Source organism: Colletotrichum tamarilloi (assembly GCF_030869305.1).
Source record: "Colletotrichum tamarilloi strain Tom-12 chromosome Unknown Scaffold_82.1, whole genome shotgun sequence".
In the NCBI taxonomy this organism is placed as follows: domain Eukaryota; kingdom Fungi; phylum Ascomycota; class Sordariomycetes; order Glomerellales; family Glomerellaceae; genus Colletotrichum; species Colletotrichum tamarilloi.
This window is the reverse complement of record NW_026849465.1, coordinates 110033-128248: the sequence shown is the minus strand read 5'-3', so window position 1 is coordinate 128248 and position 18216 is coordinate 110033. Positions and strand designations below refer to the sequence as shown.

Sequence of the window (18216 nt, the reverse complement as noted above, 5' to 3'; positions counted from 1 at the left end):
TCCCCTCCCATATTTGCAACCTCTTTACTCCGCCGGGGTGCCATCTGTCTTTGCGCCAAGCCGGCGCCCCATCTTCCCAAGCCGGGCCCCACGCCGTGATCATCAAGTATCCTTGGCCTTGGCATTCTCCACACCCTCGACATCACATTCTCTTGCACGCAAGACGCGACGCTGATGTGTTATATTACTCACAGCGCGTCGCTTGATACTTTAGAAATCTTCTTATTCTGAGAGGCCTCCGTGGTTTCATGACGCTTTGTACAGATGCTTAGCGGGTAATGACGCCCTAGAGTATGTGCATTTTGATATCTACAATGGTTTTACAACACAATGTGCCAAGCCCGATACGGCTGGCGGTGGTGACAATGTATCTACAGGAATTGAAAGCCTTCGACAACAAACAATCTCAAAGATTTGCGTCAGATTGTCGGCTTATTCGGTCAAGTTATCCTCCGCGATGGTGATGGAGTCGACGGTCCATGTGATACCGTTGTCCTTCGTCTGCCATTCTGTGTGGGTAGCGTTGGTATAGGAGATAATGTCGGCCAAGTTTGTAACAGCCTTGTCGAAAACAAGGGTGATATTGGTGTACTTGTAAGCCGGCAGAGTCCCGCAGCCATCGCCGTAGCACTCGTTACCAGAGTAGAAGACGGCAGGTCTCATGCCCTTGGCTGTAGTGGGTTGTCAGCATTCGTCTTGGAAGTTGATACGGGGCCTAACGTACAGTCAGACTCGGAAGAGATGAGGTCTCCGTTCTGCCAGATCTTCTGGTCGATCATGTCGGTGGAGGAATTGAGAGAAACTTCGACACCGTAAGCAAATTGATCTCGTAATCGAATCGGGCATAGCAAACATACTCTCAAACTCAAGTGTGGCCTCCTTGTTGACCGGAACGTAAGCCTGGCCAATTTGACCACTGGGTTGGTAAGTGCTGGCAGCAGCACACCACTGCGTGTTAGGAGCGCTGCAGCCCCAGACGGAGTTATCGGGTCCCCAGTTAAGGAGGGGCTGGACAAAGTTCATGTTGAGCACGTCGCCGTTGTTGGGGTTGTCCTGAACACCGATCCAGAGGGAGAGCCAGCGCTGAGTCTCATCGGTCTTCACCCAGTTTGTGGGCGGGTTGGGGACCTCCATGTTGTAGGTGGCCTTGGTGATATACTGACCACCGGTGGTAGGGCCAAGGTAGAACATGTTGCCATACTCATAGTTGGGGTAAATGTCGGCTCTAGCTCCCAGAGCCAGGAAAGCGGCGGCAGCGATGATTGAGTTGCGCATCTTGTAAGGACTGTTGAGTGAAAAGAATGACGGGGAACGAACGACGAGAGATCCGGTCTCTTTAGTTGGCAAAGGTCCAAAATCGAAGAAGAGCGTGATGCGGTTGGCTATCGTGAGAAGAGTTGCCAAGCCCCGTGCTTTTGTTCTTATAAGTCTGTAAGCCTTCATTTAGTTGATACTACCCCTAGTTGGAACATTTGGTAATAAAGGTGGACGTGCCCCTTATCGTGGGTCGGTTCAGTCTACGGAGAAATTAGTCCTGCCCACACGGGTAGATCGGCATCCAGCGCAACGGTAAGTGGCGGAATGATATAGATGAGATCGTCCGTCGAATTCCTCTTGCGCAGCTCAGAGTTCATTTTCGCCTGTGCTCTGTTGGCGCGACTCGCCAGAATCATCAAGCAACAGAGGCTCAGAGCGCGTGCCACACCTGGCGGGCCAGAAGCCATCACACCACCACGGGATACCGACCCGATGCACTATATTCTACGGCATAGACCCGAGATTGCAACACACCTTTTGCACGCCTCAAAGCTTGAGTATTGTTGTAACTTGCTTGTCCGCCGTCGTCACCGGATCCATCGCAAGCTGAAGATTTTGAGCTAGACTCGGAAGAGTCAACATAACCCCGCAACGGTTTCAAGTGGGATACCTAGCTCGATACGAAAATTAGCCGATCAAAAGAGCTGCCCTGAAGTCTTGAGCTCCCTGATTCATCCGAAAGGTTGATTGATTTGTCTTATCGGGACAAGTTACCGTCTTCTTCCTTGAGTTGTCAACCCTTGTCAGCAACACATAAATATCCACCTGCGAAAGGGTTAGAGAAAGGGAAGTTTTCACAACATAACTATCGCTCACGGATTGATCTGAAAAGGGTCTTGATAAGGCGCGTGTTTCTCTCTAGGCTCTCCTTTCGTTTCAACAACAATCCGCTCCAAGCATTGTAGTCAAGCATGGAGTTGCTGTGGTTTTGGCACGAGCTCAGTTAAGGTTCAAATGCCTTAGCTTTGGGGTAGTCTAAGCTGTCAATGCCCAGATAGAAAGCAAACTCTATTCAATGGAAGCACCTCAAAAGTCAGAAGCTTATTCTGAAAAATGAGGTAGTGGGTTGGCAGGGCTTGCAATCAACACAGACGAGAGCCTCGCGGATAGGCTGCGGAATGGCCGTATTTACTTGCACAGATCAAATAGTAACTTGGCTCTAGTTAGGTTACAATATCGGAGCATTATGCCTTTTGAAACAGAACAATAGTACCAAGGGGTGAATGTCGCGTTAGTAATAGTACTGGGAGAGCCATTAGCATTAGTCATTGGTTGTCCTGGTAAGATTGTCAGAGATGAACGAAGGCCGTGATCAAAACCTCGATGTTCAGAACGCACAAGTCTTCAGACTCCTAACATATTTGAGTGATTGACATCACACAGCGTAAGTCCCCACGGATCCGAAAATTTGTGGGAAAGTGTGCGTCGCCTTCTTAGCATCGAGTCGTAATACTAATGGGGCTTCATCTGAGTATTTAATGTATCATAAGGTTAGATCCTAGGCCGACGAGAACCTGTCTCAAGGGCGACTTTGACCTCCCATGTCTACACAGCGCTTACTACCGCAGTACACTTCAAATGCGGTATTGCGGGACTGCGGAAGAGCTCAGAATTCCCTGGTTTTGAGTCGCCACTGACTTTGAGAGCGATAGACCTTTCCCTCGGTGTTGACAAGAAACTCGTTGCCAGTCCCAACTTTATTTCTCGACGTACCTATCATATTAAATTCAAGTGCTGGGGGCAGAAAGGACTATTACTTGACTACCTCAGAAACATGACAAGAAGTTCTAGCGCGGAGCAGAATTGCTAGGCCATTCTTACGCCCATGGCCGGATATGAGCTCAGCTCATTGATTCTAGTTCAGAAAAGAGGTGAGATCGTCAACCAGGCGCTGGTTTTCGGCGACATTCTTTCTCTCTTCTGAGGGGCGGGTGCTGCGGCCTCAAGGGTTGCATCTGTGGGTAACGCGCATTTTGTTTTGTATATGCATGGTACTTTGCTTTGTCTATCTTTCTGATTATGATAGTGAACACATGTGTGGCTAAAAACGAAAGAGCTTGAGCTAGGCTGCATCGCCAGTGACCCTGGATGCTGTCAACCGCTCTTTGGTCCGTCCAAGGGGCTAACAGTTGGGTCCCAGCAGACTGGGGAGTACTCGTCTGTCTCCAAGTTTTTGACGTCCTCGTCCGTCAGTTGAAAATCGTAAATCTTGGTGTTATCCAGGATACGAGTGGGCGTCACACTCTTGGGGAGAGGGATGTAACCCTTCTGCAAGCTCCAGCGCAGCAGGATCTGGGCCTCAGACTTGCCATACTTCTCGGCCAAGGCCTTGAGAGTCTTGTCGCCCCATCTCTCACCTCTGACTAGAGGGCTATAAGCCTCGATAGCGACATTGCGCTTCTGGAGCCACTGAACGATGTCGTTGCGTGCGCACCAGGGATGGATTTCGTACTGAGCGACGTTGATGGCGCCGCCCTTGCCTTTGCCGCCGCGCTCTTCCTCTAGCTCCTTGATATGCGTTTCGAGCTCGTCCAGGTGGTGCACGCCGTAGTTGCTGACGCCAATGGACTTGACCAGACCAGCCTCTTGGGCCTCGACGAGGGCCTTCCAGGCGCCTTTGCGGCCCTCCGAGCCGCCATAGGGGCAGTGAAGCAGCATCAGATCAATGTAGTCGAGGCCGGTCTTTTCTAGAGTATCCCTGACCTGATCCTCGGCATCGTCGTAGTTGATGTAGCGAACCTTGGAGGTGAAGAAGACTTCGGAGCGGGGGATATCCTTGACACCACGGATGGCAGCTCCGGCACCAGCCTCGTTCATGTATGAAGCCGCCGAGTCGACCTTTGATGACGGTCAGTAGGTGACGAGAATCGAGGCTTGTATGGTAAGAACTCACATGGCGGTAGCCGACTCTGAGAGCTTCAGTAGTGACCTCTTCAGCTTGCTCGGGCGCACTAGCAATCAATGTTGGCAATGTCAATTGGTTTGATGTGTTTGCAGTTGTACTTACGTCTTCCATAGCTATGTCAATGTCAGTAATAAGGTCACGATAATCGCGCAACGGGAAGGAGTCGTACGCCATAGCCAAGCACGGGAATCTCGAGGCCGTTGTTCAGCTTCTGCTTGGACTGAAGTGTGAGTGCGGACGCCATATTGTGGAAAAGGTGCGCGGAGAAAGCGATGGGTTGAATGAGATTGCGCTTTTGAAGATGAGATGAGGTGAAGAATACAGATGGGCTGGCTGGGAGCACTTGCATTCGCAATTTGGGCATTGTCTGTCTTCTCGAATGAGGGCATTAGTCATCCCAATCCAGGATAAAATGAGGAGTGATCCCCCGCCATTTGCACCATCCAATCTGTCCCGTCGGCTGCATGTTCGGTGTTGCTGTGCCGAGCTTCTGCGCGCTGTCGGAGACTCCTGTTCATTGGATCACGAATCGTGTCTCACACGGGCGTTTTAGTGAGCACAGGCGACGGTCCAGGGTGTTCAGGTACCTACGTCAGGGCATGGGCCCGGCCCAAAAAAGGAGGGGGAGGGGCAATGGGCAGCGCTGATTACCCCGCCATTGAAGCCCCTCCATCGCTATCTTAAGATCGGGCAGTATTCTTTCTATTTTGTTGTATGCCCGAACCAGAAAGAAATTGAAGATGCGCCGAGTCACCTACACAAGTTTATGAGTTTATAATGTTTTTGAACCTCCTATTTATAAGCATCTTTCTTTTTCATGATGCACTTGTTTGGTATCATTTACTCATATATATGTATCCGCAGTCGAATCAGATGATGGACTCGCCACCCGCTTCACCGCTAGCTGCAGCACTATCTTCATCCTCATCGTCGTCCAGGTCGTGGATGGGGTAGGACAGAATAGCGGCAACACTGCCCAGCATGTCCAGCCGCTTGCCGCTCTCGTGGTCACTGCTGAGAATCCTGACATCGCCACCGTCCGCTTTGACCTTGTCCACCATGGCCACGTACTTTTTCCTCGTTGGAATGTCCGAACTGCGGAATAGCGAGTTGTTCATGATGAGGATGCCGCCCCCAGGGCCGATGGCACCTTCGGCGACCGCTTTTGCCACTGATGTTGTTCCGTACCACGCCCTTCCGTCCTCTAATCGGAGTCGTTCGAAAAACTGATCCATCAGTTTGGTCTCCTTGGTGAACTTGAAGTCCTTGAGCTTGTTGCCCATCTCAGGGCTCTTGAGAACCTCGTTGAGGCTGTGCACGTGGCCCGAATTTGTGTGAATGACGACCGCCTCCCTAGCGATTCCCGACAGCTTCTTGTCTGATTTGTCCCTCCCCTCGTCCGCAATGTACTTTTTGAAATCGGCCGCGGTGAACCCAGGACTAGCGAGGAGCAGGGGTCTCGGAGTGTCAAAGTTGACGGTTCGGAGAAGGGCGGTCAACGTCTTTTCGTAGAAGCGGGTCATGCCCTGTGAGGTTTCGGTTGCGGCGCTTCGCTTTTTGGGTATGACGCTTTCGATTCGCTGCTTGACGACGGTGCGGAATTGGCTGATGAGGCAGATGTTGGCGATGCCCTCCTGCATGACGACGGCAGCCATGGCGCCATCTTTGTCGTCCGACAGACTCTCTGATAGTGTGTCTTTGGCGACCGAGTCCCAGCCCTGCGGCTTGCTCAACGTGAAGGGGCGAGAGACCTCGAGGTCAAGCGTGTGATATTGACCCAGACTGACGTAGGCATTTTCCGACTTGACTACGCCGCTGACCTGGAGCTGACCGACAATGGGATCGAAGAAAGTGCTCTTGACTTGGATCGCAAGGACGGTGTGAACTCGTTCGGAAATCGTGCTGCCGGTTTTCGTTTCAGCGACAACTTTCCTCACGGCATGCGCCATGACGAGGTCGCCAGGTGTGATGAGGTTGTAGGCATGCCACTATTATGCTATTAGTCGGACTGAGTTGGTGTGTTGTGAATAGCGTCTCGTCGCAAGATGTCGCAGCGTTAGACGCATCAGGCAATGGGATAGAGTGGGTTCGTGGACTTGCCATATCCTCAGAATCTTCGGGCATAAGGGTAACTGCATCCTCGGCAATATTTTGCGACGGCTTGGTAGGAACAAGCTTCATTGTCTAGGAGGGTGTGCTATTGAAGCACGCGAGGAAGAGGTAAGAAATTACTAGGTTCGTGTTGGGGAGAAATTGAAGTTGCGACGATGACGAAGATCGAGAATGTTTGAAAATATCTGGACGCAGATTGGCAGATTGAATTACCTCTGGGCTCTAACTAGCTGCTGGGGAACGGAATGCACTGCGCATCATTTCAGGCCGTCACTGCACTGTACCTCCGAAAGTGACGCCAGAAGCGCTGGGCTGCCCCGTGGCGGGGTTGAGGTAGGGTAGGTACGTACTTAGGTATTTTTATGAACCTATTCCATGTTTCTTTCTCTTATCGTTATCGCTATCTATCGGAGACGGGTCCGATAACGATTCTCGTCTTCCTCCAATTCCAGGTCCTCAGAGCCTCTCTTGGGGATTCAGGGTCATTAAGGTTCCCCAAGTGCTCAAGAAACTCTACCTCAGCCATGACCACGTGAAAGGCCGAAAGGGAGAGCACAGTTGGGTTTAGGTCTTCCCTCCATGATCCTAGAAGTCGAGAGATCCTCAGCTCCAGGCCGGTGATCGAGGTTCCCTCTCATTGTGAAATTGAAACACTGGACGAATCCCCGACGCCTCAGAAGGGTCGGAGCTGCCACTTACCTCGCTGCCAGGTGCTTGCTTCGAATTACGACCGAGGTCAAGATCCTTTTCGAAGTAGACTCATCTGAAGTCAATTATTTCAGCAAATTGCCCCGAAAATCACTCATACCTTGTTTACCATTTATGAACACAGGCACGTAGACCCTTTGGTCCCTCTCAAGGGTATCAACCCAAACCCCCGTGCGGTGCGTGCTCATCGACCGGCTTAGGCGAGTTGAGTTCAGGCATAGTCGGGCGAGTGTAGATCGACGTCATAGGTCTCGTCATCGTTTTGATACCCTGCCATTGCTCAAAGTACCCTTACTTTATCCATAGATACTCAACATAATAGCATATTCATTTCCTCGGCGCATACAGGTAGATATGGAGTATAATTTGCCGGCGCGCATAATTGAATGGCGGAGAGGTTTGTGGGGAAGCGATAAGGAGTGTGCAAATGTGTCCAATACCCATTTCTTACTATGAACTGCAGACTGCCCAGTCTAGACTTTCTAAGAAAACGCCATGTTTGGAGTCTGGATGAATCAGATCTCTTTTGCTGTGCCCCTAGTTACCGAGGAACGAGGACACATCAGAAAGCTGGCTGGTGGCGATCGTCCAGTGTCGGCATCAGTAAGCAGGCGATCCAAATCCAAGTTCCAGCGTAGTGTCAGTGCTCCAAGCCTCCAATGTGATTTTGTGTGTGTGTGTGTGTGTGTGGTTGTGTCGTCTTGGGTTTCGCCTTGCCTTGTGCTACCTCATGGGACAGGATGAGTGACTGAGTCTTCCATGTCTCCGATTTCCCTCGCAATCGTTTCTTACATCTGACGCCAACCTGCTGTTTTCGGCGCACTTTCCTCTGCCACCTTACCTTCCTTAGGTACCTTGCGGTCCACTCTCCGTGCCTTCCTCTTTCCAAGGTTCTCTTTCATTTCGATCATTTCCTTGCTCATCCTTTCCGTCGGCTTCCATCGTCGAGATAAATACTCCTCCAAGTCATCATTGCGCACTCAGTAGGGAGAATCAAACCATCGTCAGCATACCTTAGACGTCGTCATCTCCACTACGAGTGTCAAGTGCGCGCAAACTCAATCGCCAATTGCCTCGTGCCTCGGCTCCGTAATCATTACTCCAGACTCTATTTTTCTTTCTTGAATCTGGCCAGGGTAAGGTACATACATACAAAACGGCCAGATCTGGGCCAGTCTCATCTTTTCCGACTCATTGCGCCAGAAAAAGAAACACAACGTTTCTGCGTTCCTGTTCCCCCACACTCTGCCCTTCTCGAAGCGGGTGCATCCTGGACAGCTGCAAGGGAAGCTATGCGGATCCAGCCGAGAATCGACGGAGACATACAACTTTATCTTTCTTGATTACCTTCCTGCGTACTGCGTATTCTTCCGAGTACAGATACGTTCCAACACCATAATTTTGCCGTCAAATTACCAAGCCAACCCGAATTGCCCGCATACGGCAACTAGCAGGTTCTGGAATTGCTTACCGACCAACACCAGCTATACCTTACCTAGCTGTTCATCAAAGAAAGGGTGGAAACGCGGGCTGCGTGGATGCCTTGCTTTAGCATACGGAATACGCGGACTGGACGAATCCGAACCCGCGTAATACGTACCCAGTTTCCCAACCACCAGAAAACACCACCACCGACCGCGTTTGACCAACGACGGTCGAGCGAGCAAGCGGGCGCCGTTTTCCTTTGGGAGAAAACCTCGCGCCGCGCCCAGCACAAAGTCCACTTCTTCTCGTTTCCCAAAAAAATTTCGTATCGGAAACGACGGGATCCAGGAGAGCGATATACCCGGTAGACAGGCCCTACCGTTCAATTCACGGCCACCCGCGGCGACGGGCAATATCGGCCGTCTGCGAATTCCGGCCTCCCCGTTGGACCGTCAAATCATCCGCCCACCGTCGTCACACTGCTCCAATCCCATTCGTGAAGCTCGGGTGTCTCGGATCACTCGTATTACTACATCTTGAATCACTCAACCACCCACCGACGGCCACCACACCTCGAATTCAGGCCCGCGACCTACTCAGCTTACCCGCGCTTACCTCCCACGCCCACAAACGGCCCAAGTGCCTGCAACTCTGTACGCGGCTATCTTCCTTGTCGGCGTTCGCATGATGGGAAATGTCGACCCCTAGGTCTTCTGCCATAAAATCCATGGATGCTGGCCGTCGCGAAGATGGCCAGGCACCACCACCACTGCCGCCCCCGGCACCCGTTTCTGAACCTCGTCTCTCGACCCCCCTCAGCCGTGAAGGCTCTTCGACTGCCCAGAAGTCACCTGGCGGTTCAGAGTCTCAAGGTACGTAAAGATATGCGGATCTGCCACGCATTGGGGCCCTGGTTTTCCAAGGTTGAGTCTGGGGACCGTTATTGACCCTGTGTGGCGCACATGGTGGATGTTAATCGTTGCATAGGCAGCAGTTTTCCGACCTTTGCCAAGAAGACACCCACGAAGCTCGTCCGGAGTACGACGCCGAATGCAAAGGACGGCAAGGCCGACAAGCCCTCGCCAGTCGCCGTCCAATCTCCTGCCGCAATTGACCCGCTATCTCAGGTTCGTCGCCGCCGTTGGCATGGCGGTAGGAAAGCCTTTGGTTGCTAACCTTCCACAGCACATTCTGATGCGGACCAACACTGGCCATACTGTTCCTCCTCAGCTTCGTAAACGCCCCGATAGCCCTACTCAGGTTCCAGAGCAGCCAACGAAGCTTCCTGCGCATGCATTCGATGCCACTAAGGACAAAAAGTCCGCACTCTTGAGTCCCCTCGTTCATGCTAGTGGTACTAACCAATTGTAGAAAAGGGCCATCATTCTTAAGTCGATTGAGTATGCGGGGAGGACGAAGACGCGAAGACGACGAGGACTCCGTCTTCAGCGATCACCGAATAGATGGGACCAATGCCCAGGCCTTTGGCTCAGTCATTGGGTCCGGATACATACCCCACCACAAAGAACCTCCACGGTACATCCGGGTCAAGGCACACAGCAAGAAGATCCGCGAGTTCAATCGCATGTTTCTTGCTCAGGAGCTGTTCATTCCACAGCCCGACTCGAAAGACGATACGAATACGACAGCAACAGCATCAATCGACACACGACGATCGAACACAAGCGGAGCTATTTGGGCAACGGAATTCAGCACCGATGGCAAGTATTTTGCTGCTGCGGGAAAAGACCAAGTTGTGAGAGTATGGGCTGTGATCACGACGCATGAGGAGCGGCGTCGTCACGAAGAAGAGGAAAACGCAAATGGGGCCAATGGAGAAAGGTTGAGTGCACCTGTCTTCCGAAGCAAGCCGGTTCACGAGTTCAGAGGGCATACCGGCGAAGTACTAGACCTCAGTTGGAGCAAGAACAACTTTCTGTTGTCGTCGTCGATGGATAAGACTGTTCGTCTATGGCACATCAGCCGGAAAGAATGTCTCTGCACGTTCAAACACAAGGACTTCGTCACGTCAATAGCGTTTCATCCTACTGACGACCGGTTCTTCCTTGCGGGATCCCTCGACTCGACACTGCGTCTCTGGAGTATTCCGGACAAAGCTGTAGCTTACTCTACCCAATTGTCTGATCTCATCACGGCTGTGGCGTTTTCGCCTGACGGGAAGACTGCAATAGCCGGAGGGCTCTCTGGCATGTGCATGTTTCACGACACGGAGGGCCTCAAACAGAACTCTCAGTTGCATGTGCGATCATCGAGAGGCAAGAATGCCAAGGGCAGCAAGATTACTGGTATCAAGACGATGGTCATTGATGACGAAGTTAAGGTTTTGATCACATCCAACGACTCAAGAGTACGCATATATAATCTGCGCGACAAGAGCCTTGAATCCAAGTTCAAGGGCTACGAAAATACTTGCAGTCAAATTCACGCCGACTTCAGCGACAACGGACAGTGGATAGTGTCTGGCAGCGAAGACAAGAGAACGTATATCTGGTCTGTGCATTCCCCAGAATCAGACAAGGAGAAGCCTTGCGAATACTTCGATGCCCACTCAGATCGAGTTTCAACAGCAATATTCGCTCCGACCAAATCGCGCCAGCTCCTGGGTGGCTCGGGAGATCCTCTTTACGACCTCTGTAACCCTCCCCCAGTCACTCTAATGAGCCTCGAGGAGTCCATTGCCAGTCAAGCAGGTAACTCGGACGACGAAAAGCCTCAGGTCAAGCAGCAGAAGATCAAAAGACCGGAAGAATCGCCCGCTTACATCGAGAAGTCGAAACATTTTGATGGGCAAATTCTTGTCACCACGGACCAATCTGGGGGCATCAAGGTTTTCCGCCAGGACTGCGCGTACATCAAACGTCGCCATGAGAACTGGGAAACGGGTTCAACATTCTCCCGCCGCATGGGAGGAAGCATTGTTGGACGCAGCGGGAGTGTAGCAACGCGCACAAGTGTCGGTAGCCAACCGCGCTCACGCCGGGGCTCGGTATCCCGCCTGGCAGCCCCTGGCGGTGCTCAGCTGAGCTCCGACATCAATACGTGGCGGCATGGGATTGAAAGTGGGCGCCCGAGCTCCATGATTCTTACAGCATCTCAAAGCCCACGGTCTCTATCGCCTAACAAGGCGTCACGGACGCCAATTAACAATAGTGCCTCCAACCTTGCATCAGAAGCGCGAAAACAACCATACAGTGGATCATCACCACCAGCACGTCCGCAACTCCCAGCTAGTCCCACATCGAGCCGGGCTTCCCGTGACCGGGCTCCGTCCATCCCTCCGACCCCGAGTTTCTCTTTTCTATCCGCCGATGACGACGAAAGCGACGAGCTTCGACTTGATCCTGCGGGCGCCAGCTATTCTTTCTGGAACCTCAATCGATGGCGTGGGATCTCATCCTTGCGATCGTCGGTGTCGTTTAGTAACGTCAATACATCGCAATCGCAGGTTGGCCAGGGGCGAAATAGCATGAGCACAGCAGACACAATGCAAACTTCGGCTAGTAATGGAACCAAAGCCTCCCGCCGCAAGAGCTTAGGTGCGGGCATATACGACTTGGCCGTGCAAGAAGATCACAAAGGCACAACGAAGAGCATTGAGGATGCTGCTGATAAAGCTGAGGTAGATGAACATTTACTACAGCCAGACAATTCGCGGATCGGAGATCGTCTTCGGAACTCGGTTGTCAGCCGTCTAAGCTCCGAGTATACCAGCGAAGACGGCGAACAAATGACTTGTCAAAAATGTGCGAGCAAGGATTTCAAAGCGAAGAGAGTTGGTGGCAGACAACGCCTGATCTGCGTCAAGTGTGGTAAGCTTGCCGATGACGGCAGGTAGGAACGAACAGGCAGAGACATGAGCGGAGTTTTGTCTGAGGGACAGAAGTTTCTTGGGGCTTGATTTCAATTTTACAATTTTTCTCTTCGACAGCGACGGATTCGACCGGTTGGGCACGATACGACGAGGCGCATCTATCATGATCAAGAACAACAGATACCCCACACAATAACGGCTGCAAAGAAATGACCAAGGACGACGGCATATATCTCCATTTCTTTTACTAGTTTTTTCATACACACAGACCAAGGAGTCGAAGAATATCGGTTGGGTAGCATTTTTGGATGACCAAATACAGCAACAAGACGGCGCAAATGAGGAATCGGGGGCATGAAAAGTTTGAAGAATTAATACAATGGAACAAACTTGATATTTTTCTGCTACGCCACGACCCAAAAAATTCACCCCGTCCTCCAACTCACATGTGCGTAGCGGCGCGACAGCCGCAGCGTGAGATTCTGCTTAAAATGATGAGAAACGCGACGGCGGCAATCAACCCCTCAAGGACATTTTCCAGTCCGACCTCGGGCCCGTATTGCCGCCGAGGGTGTCGCCGCCAGAGACAGTGGAACCATCATCAGGCTTGACGTTCCTCTCGGCGGCTGCGGCGGCTTCCTTCTTCTTCCTCTCGGCCTCGGCCTTCTGTGCGGCGGCCTCGGCGGCTTTCTTCTTGGCCAGCCCACCCAGCTCCTGGACGGTGGTCTGCAGGCTCCTGGGATCGGCGCCGCGGATGACGCTCCGTCCGCCGTTGTACGGCTGGCCGTTTTCAAAAAACATGAAGGTCGGCATTGCTGTCACGCCATAGCGTCGGGCGATATCTTGGGCGGAGTCGACGTTTACTTTTACAAACACCAGGGAGCCTGGCTGGCCGTGGGTGTTCGAGAGGGACTCGTATATCGGTTTGATGGCGTGGCATGGGCCGCACCAGTCTGCGTAGAAATCGGCAACGAGGTATGTGTTTGATGAGAGGAGGTTCGTGAACTCTGTGAGTGTTGTGGCGTGGAGGACGACCATTTTGGCGGCTTGAAGATGTGAGGTTTTGGTGTTGCGAAATGAGATGATAGTTGTACGTCGCTATGTATGGTAGAGTAATTGAGATGAAGTCGTCGGCAGATCCGTAGCGTGTCTCTTCGTTCCCACACGTTAATTATATACTGGGGACGCAGCAACCTATCTTATGAGAAAGGCTCACTTGAACTTGCTAGAGTGAGGGCGCGGGTGAGAATAAGAGTGGGTGTGAATGAGGGCATTCGTCACCGACGGTAGTGATCTCGTCAGCTTCTCTCTCCAGCGGTAAATGTGGGGTCGGCGACCGAGGAAGCTTCCAGGTGCTCCGGAGCACAGTCGAGGGAACACTAAATTTTGGTCATTGGTTGCGCCCCGCGCTGTCCTCTTCAACTAAAGCACTCAAGAACTCCACACCTGTCGCTGCAAGCAATGGAATTTGTCACTATCGCATCCCTTGTGCCTTACGAACACTACTTCACACCTGGCACGTTGCCAATTGGATCGACCCTTGGGCTCTCCTAGGGCGGCCTGCTGCATGTGCTCCAGATCGCTGTCCCATCTGTCTAGCAATGCAGGCCGCCGAGTCGGTGTCATCTGCATGGTTCCCGAGTCACTGGATCCTCATGACTTGCTATTTCTCCAACTGACGCAGTTACCATTGCTGACCACTCCATCAGTGCTCAAAGGGCTTTAGAATATGTGAGTGATTATCTGTGGTTGTAGTTCCTATTATGAGAATGCTCAGAACGTTCGTTATTCCGTCTCACACTCTTCATTGCGATCTTACCCATCGTTCTCACTCAACGCCGTCGCACCTTATGGTCTAGCCATGCTCTCTGTATGCTACCATTGGCCTCTCTATCATTGGAGCCAACATCAGACTTCATGAGCTCTGCCATAATGACGCTATTTTGCGCGAAATTACTGTCTCGCAGAGCCTTCCGGGGTAGAGGGCACCAAGTGCTACCGTCTTACATCTCTTTCACCAGCAAGCGTCCACAGTATCCGGTCAAGTTGAGAGTCGCTTTTTAGCACACTGTCTATATGTGAGGGAAACTCACGATCTCGCGAAACGCCGGCCGGCCATCGTCGAGTGACGGCAACACACGGTCCCTAAAGGACTACTAACACCCTCGGCTCTCAGAATAGAATGTTTGTCTGCCCTCGGCGGCTTTTTTGGACAAAGTGTCTAGGATCATCCAGTCCATTAACCAACAACCCCTCTTTCACCCTTTGACATTGCGTCAGATGACCCCATCAGGTGTCTTGCAAAGTCGCAATCCCCCCAAACCTCAAAGCGCCCGTCGCCCCCTTTCTCCCAACTTGATCCACGGCTCTCACCGCCCCTCCAAGTTGGTCTTTCGCACCTTCATGGCCGTGACCGGCGCCTAGTTCAGCGCGAAAGGCTCGGAGGACATGTACCATGTTTCTCTCCAGGGATGTCGGGGATATCTCATGTGGTGTCGGCCGTCTTGGGTCTAGTCTTGTACTGACCCTGCCGCTCTCTGACCTTATCGAGTTGATCTTGCCCCTAGAAGACCAGGCTGCCTCCAGAAGGCTCGAAGCGCCTTGAGCTGACAGCCAACCCTCATTCAGGAACAAGTGAGATGTGTATATTCTAGCCTGATATGGCCCCCACCCTCCACGGTTCGACGTTGAGTCGAGCCTCAGGGGTATGAGCTCTCTCCTTGTCCTGGTATCTTGGGATCGTCAGGAACCATTCTTGCATAGCACTGAGCGCTAGCTATGAGCGTCTCGCTGGACGACGAAGTGGCATCGACTGATGATAGCCTGTGGCTGGTATCCCTTGGCTCACCTTCGAAGCAACTACAGGGTGTTGTATCTCAAATCTTGGGAGCAGCATGTCTCATGTCGAGTGGAAGGGTCGCCCAGGTGGCGATGTTCAGAAGAAGGCTGTTGGAAAGGCCGCGGTCTCGATGAAGTAGGCGCTGATAAGTCGTAACAAGCCCATTCGCAAGCTCAATATGCGATGGACATGTTCAAACTTGCTCAAGACCGGGTGAATCTCATCTAGTATTCACTTGAGACATAGAATATAAGATATCTTCCCGTGTTTCTCGAGTGAGGGCTCGTAGATAGCAAGCATTTCCTTTTTCTTGAACCAAAATTCAAGCTCCAACATAGTCGTCATATACAATCTCCTCCAAAATGTCTAGTTACCAGGCCCTCAACTTTGGCTTCGAGCTTGAGCTATCTCTCAATAGCAGCAAGAAGCACAAAAACTGGCTATCCATGGCCCAAGACACCAGCAGTCGCTTGGCCAAGAAAGGAGTCAGCAATCATGTTAAGGAAAAGGTGGATGGGAACTACCGTAAATGGTCCATTGTCCAGGAGATCACGATCCCTCAGAATCCTGCCAAGAACAACTGTCAGTATATCAAGCCACGCAATAAATGCTGAATCCTGATGCTGAGTCGGCTCAGGGGCCCTTGAGCTAGTTTCCCCCGTCTTCAGCCTCGAGTCTCAGTGGCTGTCCGATGCAGACAACATCTTTTCTGCTGTCCAGAAGCACTCGTCCGTTCAGATGCTTCCCCAGTGCAGCACTCACGTACACGTCAGCCAGGCAGATCAGGAGTTCTCGTCATTCCAACTGGCCTCTTTGGGCAAGGCCATCCTGGCATATGAAGCTTGCTTCGATGCCCTCGTACCGAAGGACAGAGCTGCCGCCTACTGGTGCCAGAGCAACCGCCGGAACCCGGTGTTATCTCGTTACCAGACCCTTGAAGACTGTCTCGACGCTCTCGACGTCGCGGCTCAACGAGGGACTACCGCCGTCGTTGAAGCGATGTGCCTCTTTCCGGCATCCAGTGCGTATGGAAGAGCACATGGGAGAAAGAGAGATTTCGTTCACGGCAAAGTCTACAAGTGGAACTTTGCCCGCTTGCTAGGGCACGACCACAGCCGCACTATTGAATTTCGACAGCCTTCGGGCAGTACTTGCATGGAAGATGCCATCGGCTGGGTTCTGTTGACACTAACGTTCGTTGCTGGTGCAACTGGAGGCGGCAACTGCATCGGCTCGTTGGAGAGTGGCGGTGATGACCGGTTGGAATTTTGGCAGCTTTTGTGTCATGGAGCTGGGGTTCTTGGACTTGATCCTTTTCTGCTTAATGTCTTGAGCGGGTTCATTGGTCGTGCAGCAGCTTGATCGAGTGTACGCCGTCGATCACATAAGAGCTCTCTCTTCCTTATTGCCCCTCAAGTTGGCTTCTTTCACCTCCCGCTTGGTCGTTTGGTTCTTGTAAGACCATTAGTAGCCACTGAGTATCTTATATTTTTCAGCGGCCTGGCTCTCAATCATCTCAAATTCTAATTGTGATGATGGGAGTTTCAACCGTTGCCAAATGCACGTAGCATTTGTTCCGGCACTCCGGCAACCACTTCCGGCCCGGAAGAGTTCCCTCCGGTAATGCTCTCCTTCAGGGCAGTACACCGTACAACTTGATGTATTCCAGGCGCTATTCTCATCTGGGTTCCGAAAGTCAATTGTATTGCAACCTCATATTCACTAATTAATCTATTCGGGACGCCGTTCCCTCGACAAGTTTGGTTGAAAACAGCCTTTACCACCACCACCTACAGAACACATTGCATGACTCCCGGAGCTCTAAGTACAGGAGCCAAAGATGGACCATAAGGAGAGGAGCAGTTAGTTCCGTCATTGGACTTCAGCTGACAGATTTTTGGGACTGAATGCAACGTGAATAAAAGCCTCTTTGATCCTCCTCGAGTATATAACCATCCACACTTGGCATCCAGTTCAGTCGTTCCAGTCGCCAAGCTGTCAAAAAGTCGTGTTGCAACCACCAAAGACTCAGTTCGCGTTCTTTTCAACTCTTTTCAAATGAGCTTGATACGTGTCTTGGCTACCGGGCTATCAGCAGTCTTGCTCGTTAGTCCCGTTGCAGCGCAGACTACAGCACCAGCTTGGGGGCAATGTAAGTCATGATAGCCTCACCTGATCATGCTATAGTCAGTATCTAACACGGTCAAAGGTGGCGGCAGTGGCTGGACTGGAGCTACAAGCTGCAGTAGCGGCTATATCTGCTCAGTTCTCAAGTAGGTCTGTCATCACATCAATCCAAACCATCCGCTGACCGTTGAGACAGCCCCTATTACTCTCAATGTATTCCAGGATCCAGCACTCCTACAACCTCATCTACCAGACCTGTTTCAACGTCCACTACCCCTATCGCAACAGGCACTAACACCCGTACGACTTCTCGCGCAACTACCACTCTTGTGACCGTGACCACCACGGATGCAGGTGGCAGCGGCTCTGTTCCTACAACTCTCGTCTCTGGATGGTCCTGGATTCGCGCCGTGGCCTCGCCCAACTTCCACAGCTACCTCCAGGCCAAGCCCACCGGCACGCCCAGCAAAGCCTACCTCGATTCACCTAGCAGCGCGGGTCAGTTCAAAGTTGAGGACGGCCAACTCGTGCATCTGACTGGATCATCGCCACTTTACCTCAATGTCGAGAACCCGACAGACAAGACGCAGAGAAAGCTAGAGACGTGGTTTAGTGCAAGCAAAGGCACATATGGAACTTTTGCCTTCCAGGGCGATACGCTTACTTGGAGCACACCCGACATTAGCCGGCCCAACGTGGCTGCATGGCTTGTTTGTGAGAACCAGGAGGTGTTCATTAACACGGGGGCATATCTGTATCAGACGCCCGTTGGTTGTTTTGATCAGACTGTGAGTGAAACCCTCGACTCTTGCAAGGTAGTGCCAGGAAACTGATCAAAATTAGATTCATTCCTACGGAGGTTCGACCGCAGACCTTTAGTATTACCAAGATATGTCTACTAAGTAGAAAGCTCGACATTCAAATGCATTGTCCTCCATGTAGTGCTTCAAC

General features: G+C 51.9%; 8 protein-coding genes across 8 annotated transcripts; 3 read left to right on the top strand and 5 right to left on the bottom strand.

Annotated features, from left to right (window-relative positions):
* Positions 1–432: 432 nt before the first annotated feature.
* CTAM01_12797 (uncharacterized protein) lies at positions 433–1275 on the bottom strand (the record flags this gene model as incomplete). Its single annotated transcript, XM_060528802.1, has 3 exons — positions 433–671; positions 725–802; positions 858–1275. The coding sequence occupies 3 exons, from the start codon at positions 1273–1275 to the stop codon at positions 433–435; spliced, it is 735 nt and encodes a 244-aa protein (XP_060389353.1).
* A 2136-nt stretch (positions 1276–3411) lies between these two features.
* Positions 3412–4466, bottom strand: CTAM01_12796 (aldo/keto reductase; the record flags this gene model as incomplete). Its single annotated transcript, XM_060528801.1, has 4 exons — positions 3412–4155; positions 4211–4268; positions 4325–4335; positions 4392–4466. The coding sequence occupies 4 exons, from the start codon at positions 4464–4466 to the stop codon at positions 3412–3414; spliced, it is 888 nt and encodes a 295-aa protein (XP_060389352.1).
* Positions 4467–5091: 625 nt separating this feature from the next.
* CTAM01_12795 (translation factor pelota) lies at positions 5092–6171 on the bottom strand (the record flags this gene model as incomplete). The annotated part of the gene is made up of 1 exon (XM_060528800.1): positions 5092–6171. One exon carries the CDS (start codon positions 6169–6171, stop codon positions 5092–5094), a length of 1080 nt encoding a protein of 359 aa, XP_060389351.1.
* Positions 6172–9161: 2990 nt separating this feature from the next.
* Positions 9162–12323, top strand: CTAM01_12794 (WD repeat domain-containing protein; the record flags this gene model as incomplete). The annotated part of the gene is made up of 4 exons (XM_060528799.1): positions 9162–9339; positions 9455–9594; positions 9653–9786; positions 9839–12323. 4 exons carry the CDS (start codon positions 9162–9164, stop codon positions 12321–12323), a joined length of 2937 nt encoding a protein of 978 aa, XP_060389350.1.
* Positions 12324–12815: 492 nt separating this feature from the next.
* CTAM01_12793 (thioredoxin) lies at positions 12816–13337 on the bottom strand (the record flags this gene model as incomplete). Its single annotated transcript, XM_060528798.1, has 1 exon — positions 12816–13337. One exon carries the CDS (start codon positions 13335–13337, stop codon positions 12816–12818), a length of 522 nt encoding a protein of 173 aa, XP_060389349.1.
* A 187-nt stretch (positions 13338–13524) lies between these two features.
* CTAM01_12792 (uncharacterized protein) lies at positions 13525–13868 on the bottom strand (the record flags this gene model as incomplete). Its single annotated transcript, XM_060528797.1, has 2 exons — positions 13525–13678; positions 13813–13868. 2 exons carry the CDS (start codon positions 13866–13868, stop codon positions 13525–13527), a joined length of 210 nt encoding a protein of 69 aa, XP_060389348.1.
* A 1632-nt stretch (positions 13869–15500) lies between these two features.
* On the top strand, positions 15501–16500 carry CTAM01_12791 (uncharacterized protein; the record flags this gene model as incomplete). The annotated part of the gene is made up of 2 exons (XM_060528796.1): positions 15501–15720; positions 15776–16500. 2 exons carry the CDS (start codon positions 15501–15503, stop codon positions 16498–16500), a joined length of 945 nt encoding a protein of 314 aa, XP_060389347.1.
* A 696-nt stretch (positions 16501–17196) lies between these two features.
* CTAM01_12790 (uncharacterized protein) lies at positions 17197–18098 on the top strand (the record flags this gene model as incomplete). Its single annotated transcript, XM_060528795.1, has 3 exons — positions 17197–17290; positions 17348–17411; positions 17462–18098. 3 exons carry the CDS (start codon positions 17197–17199, stop codon positions 18096–18098), a joined length of 795 nt encoding a protein of 264 aa, XP_060389346.1.
* Between the last annotated feature and the right edge of the window lie 118 nt (positions 18099–18216).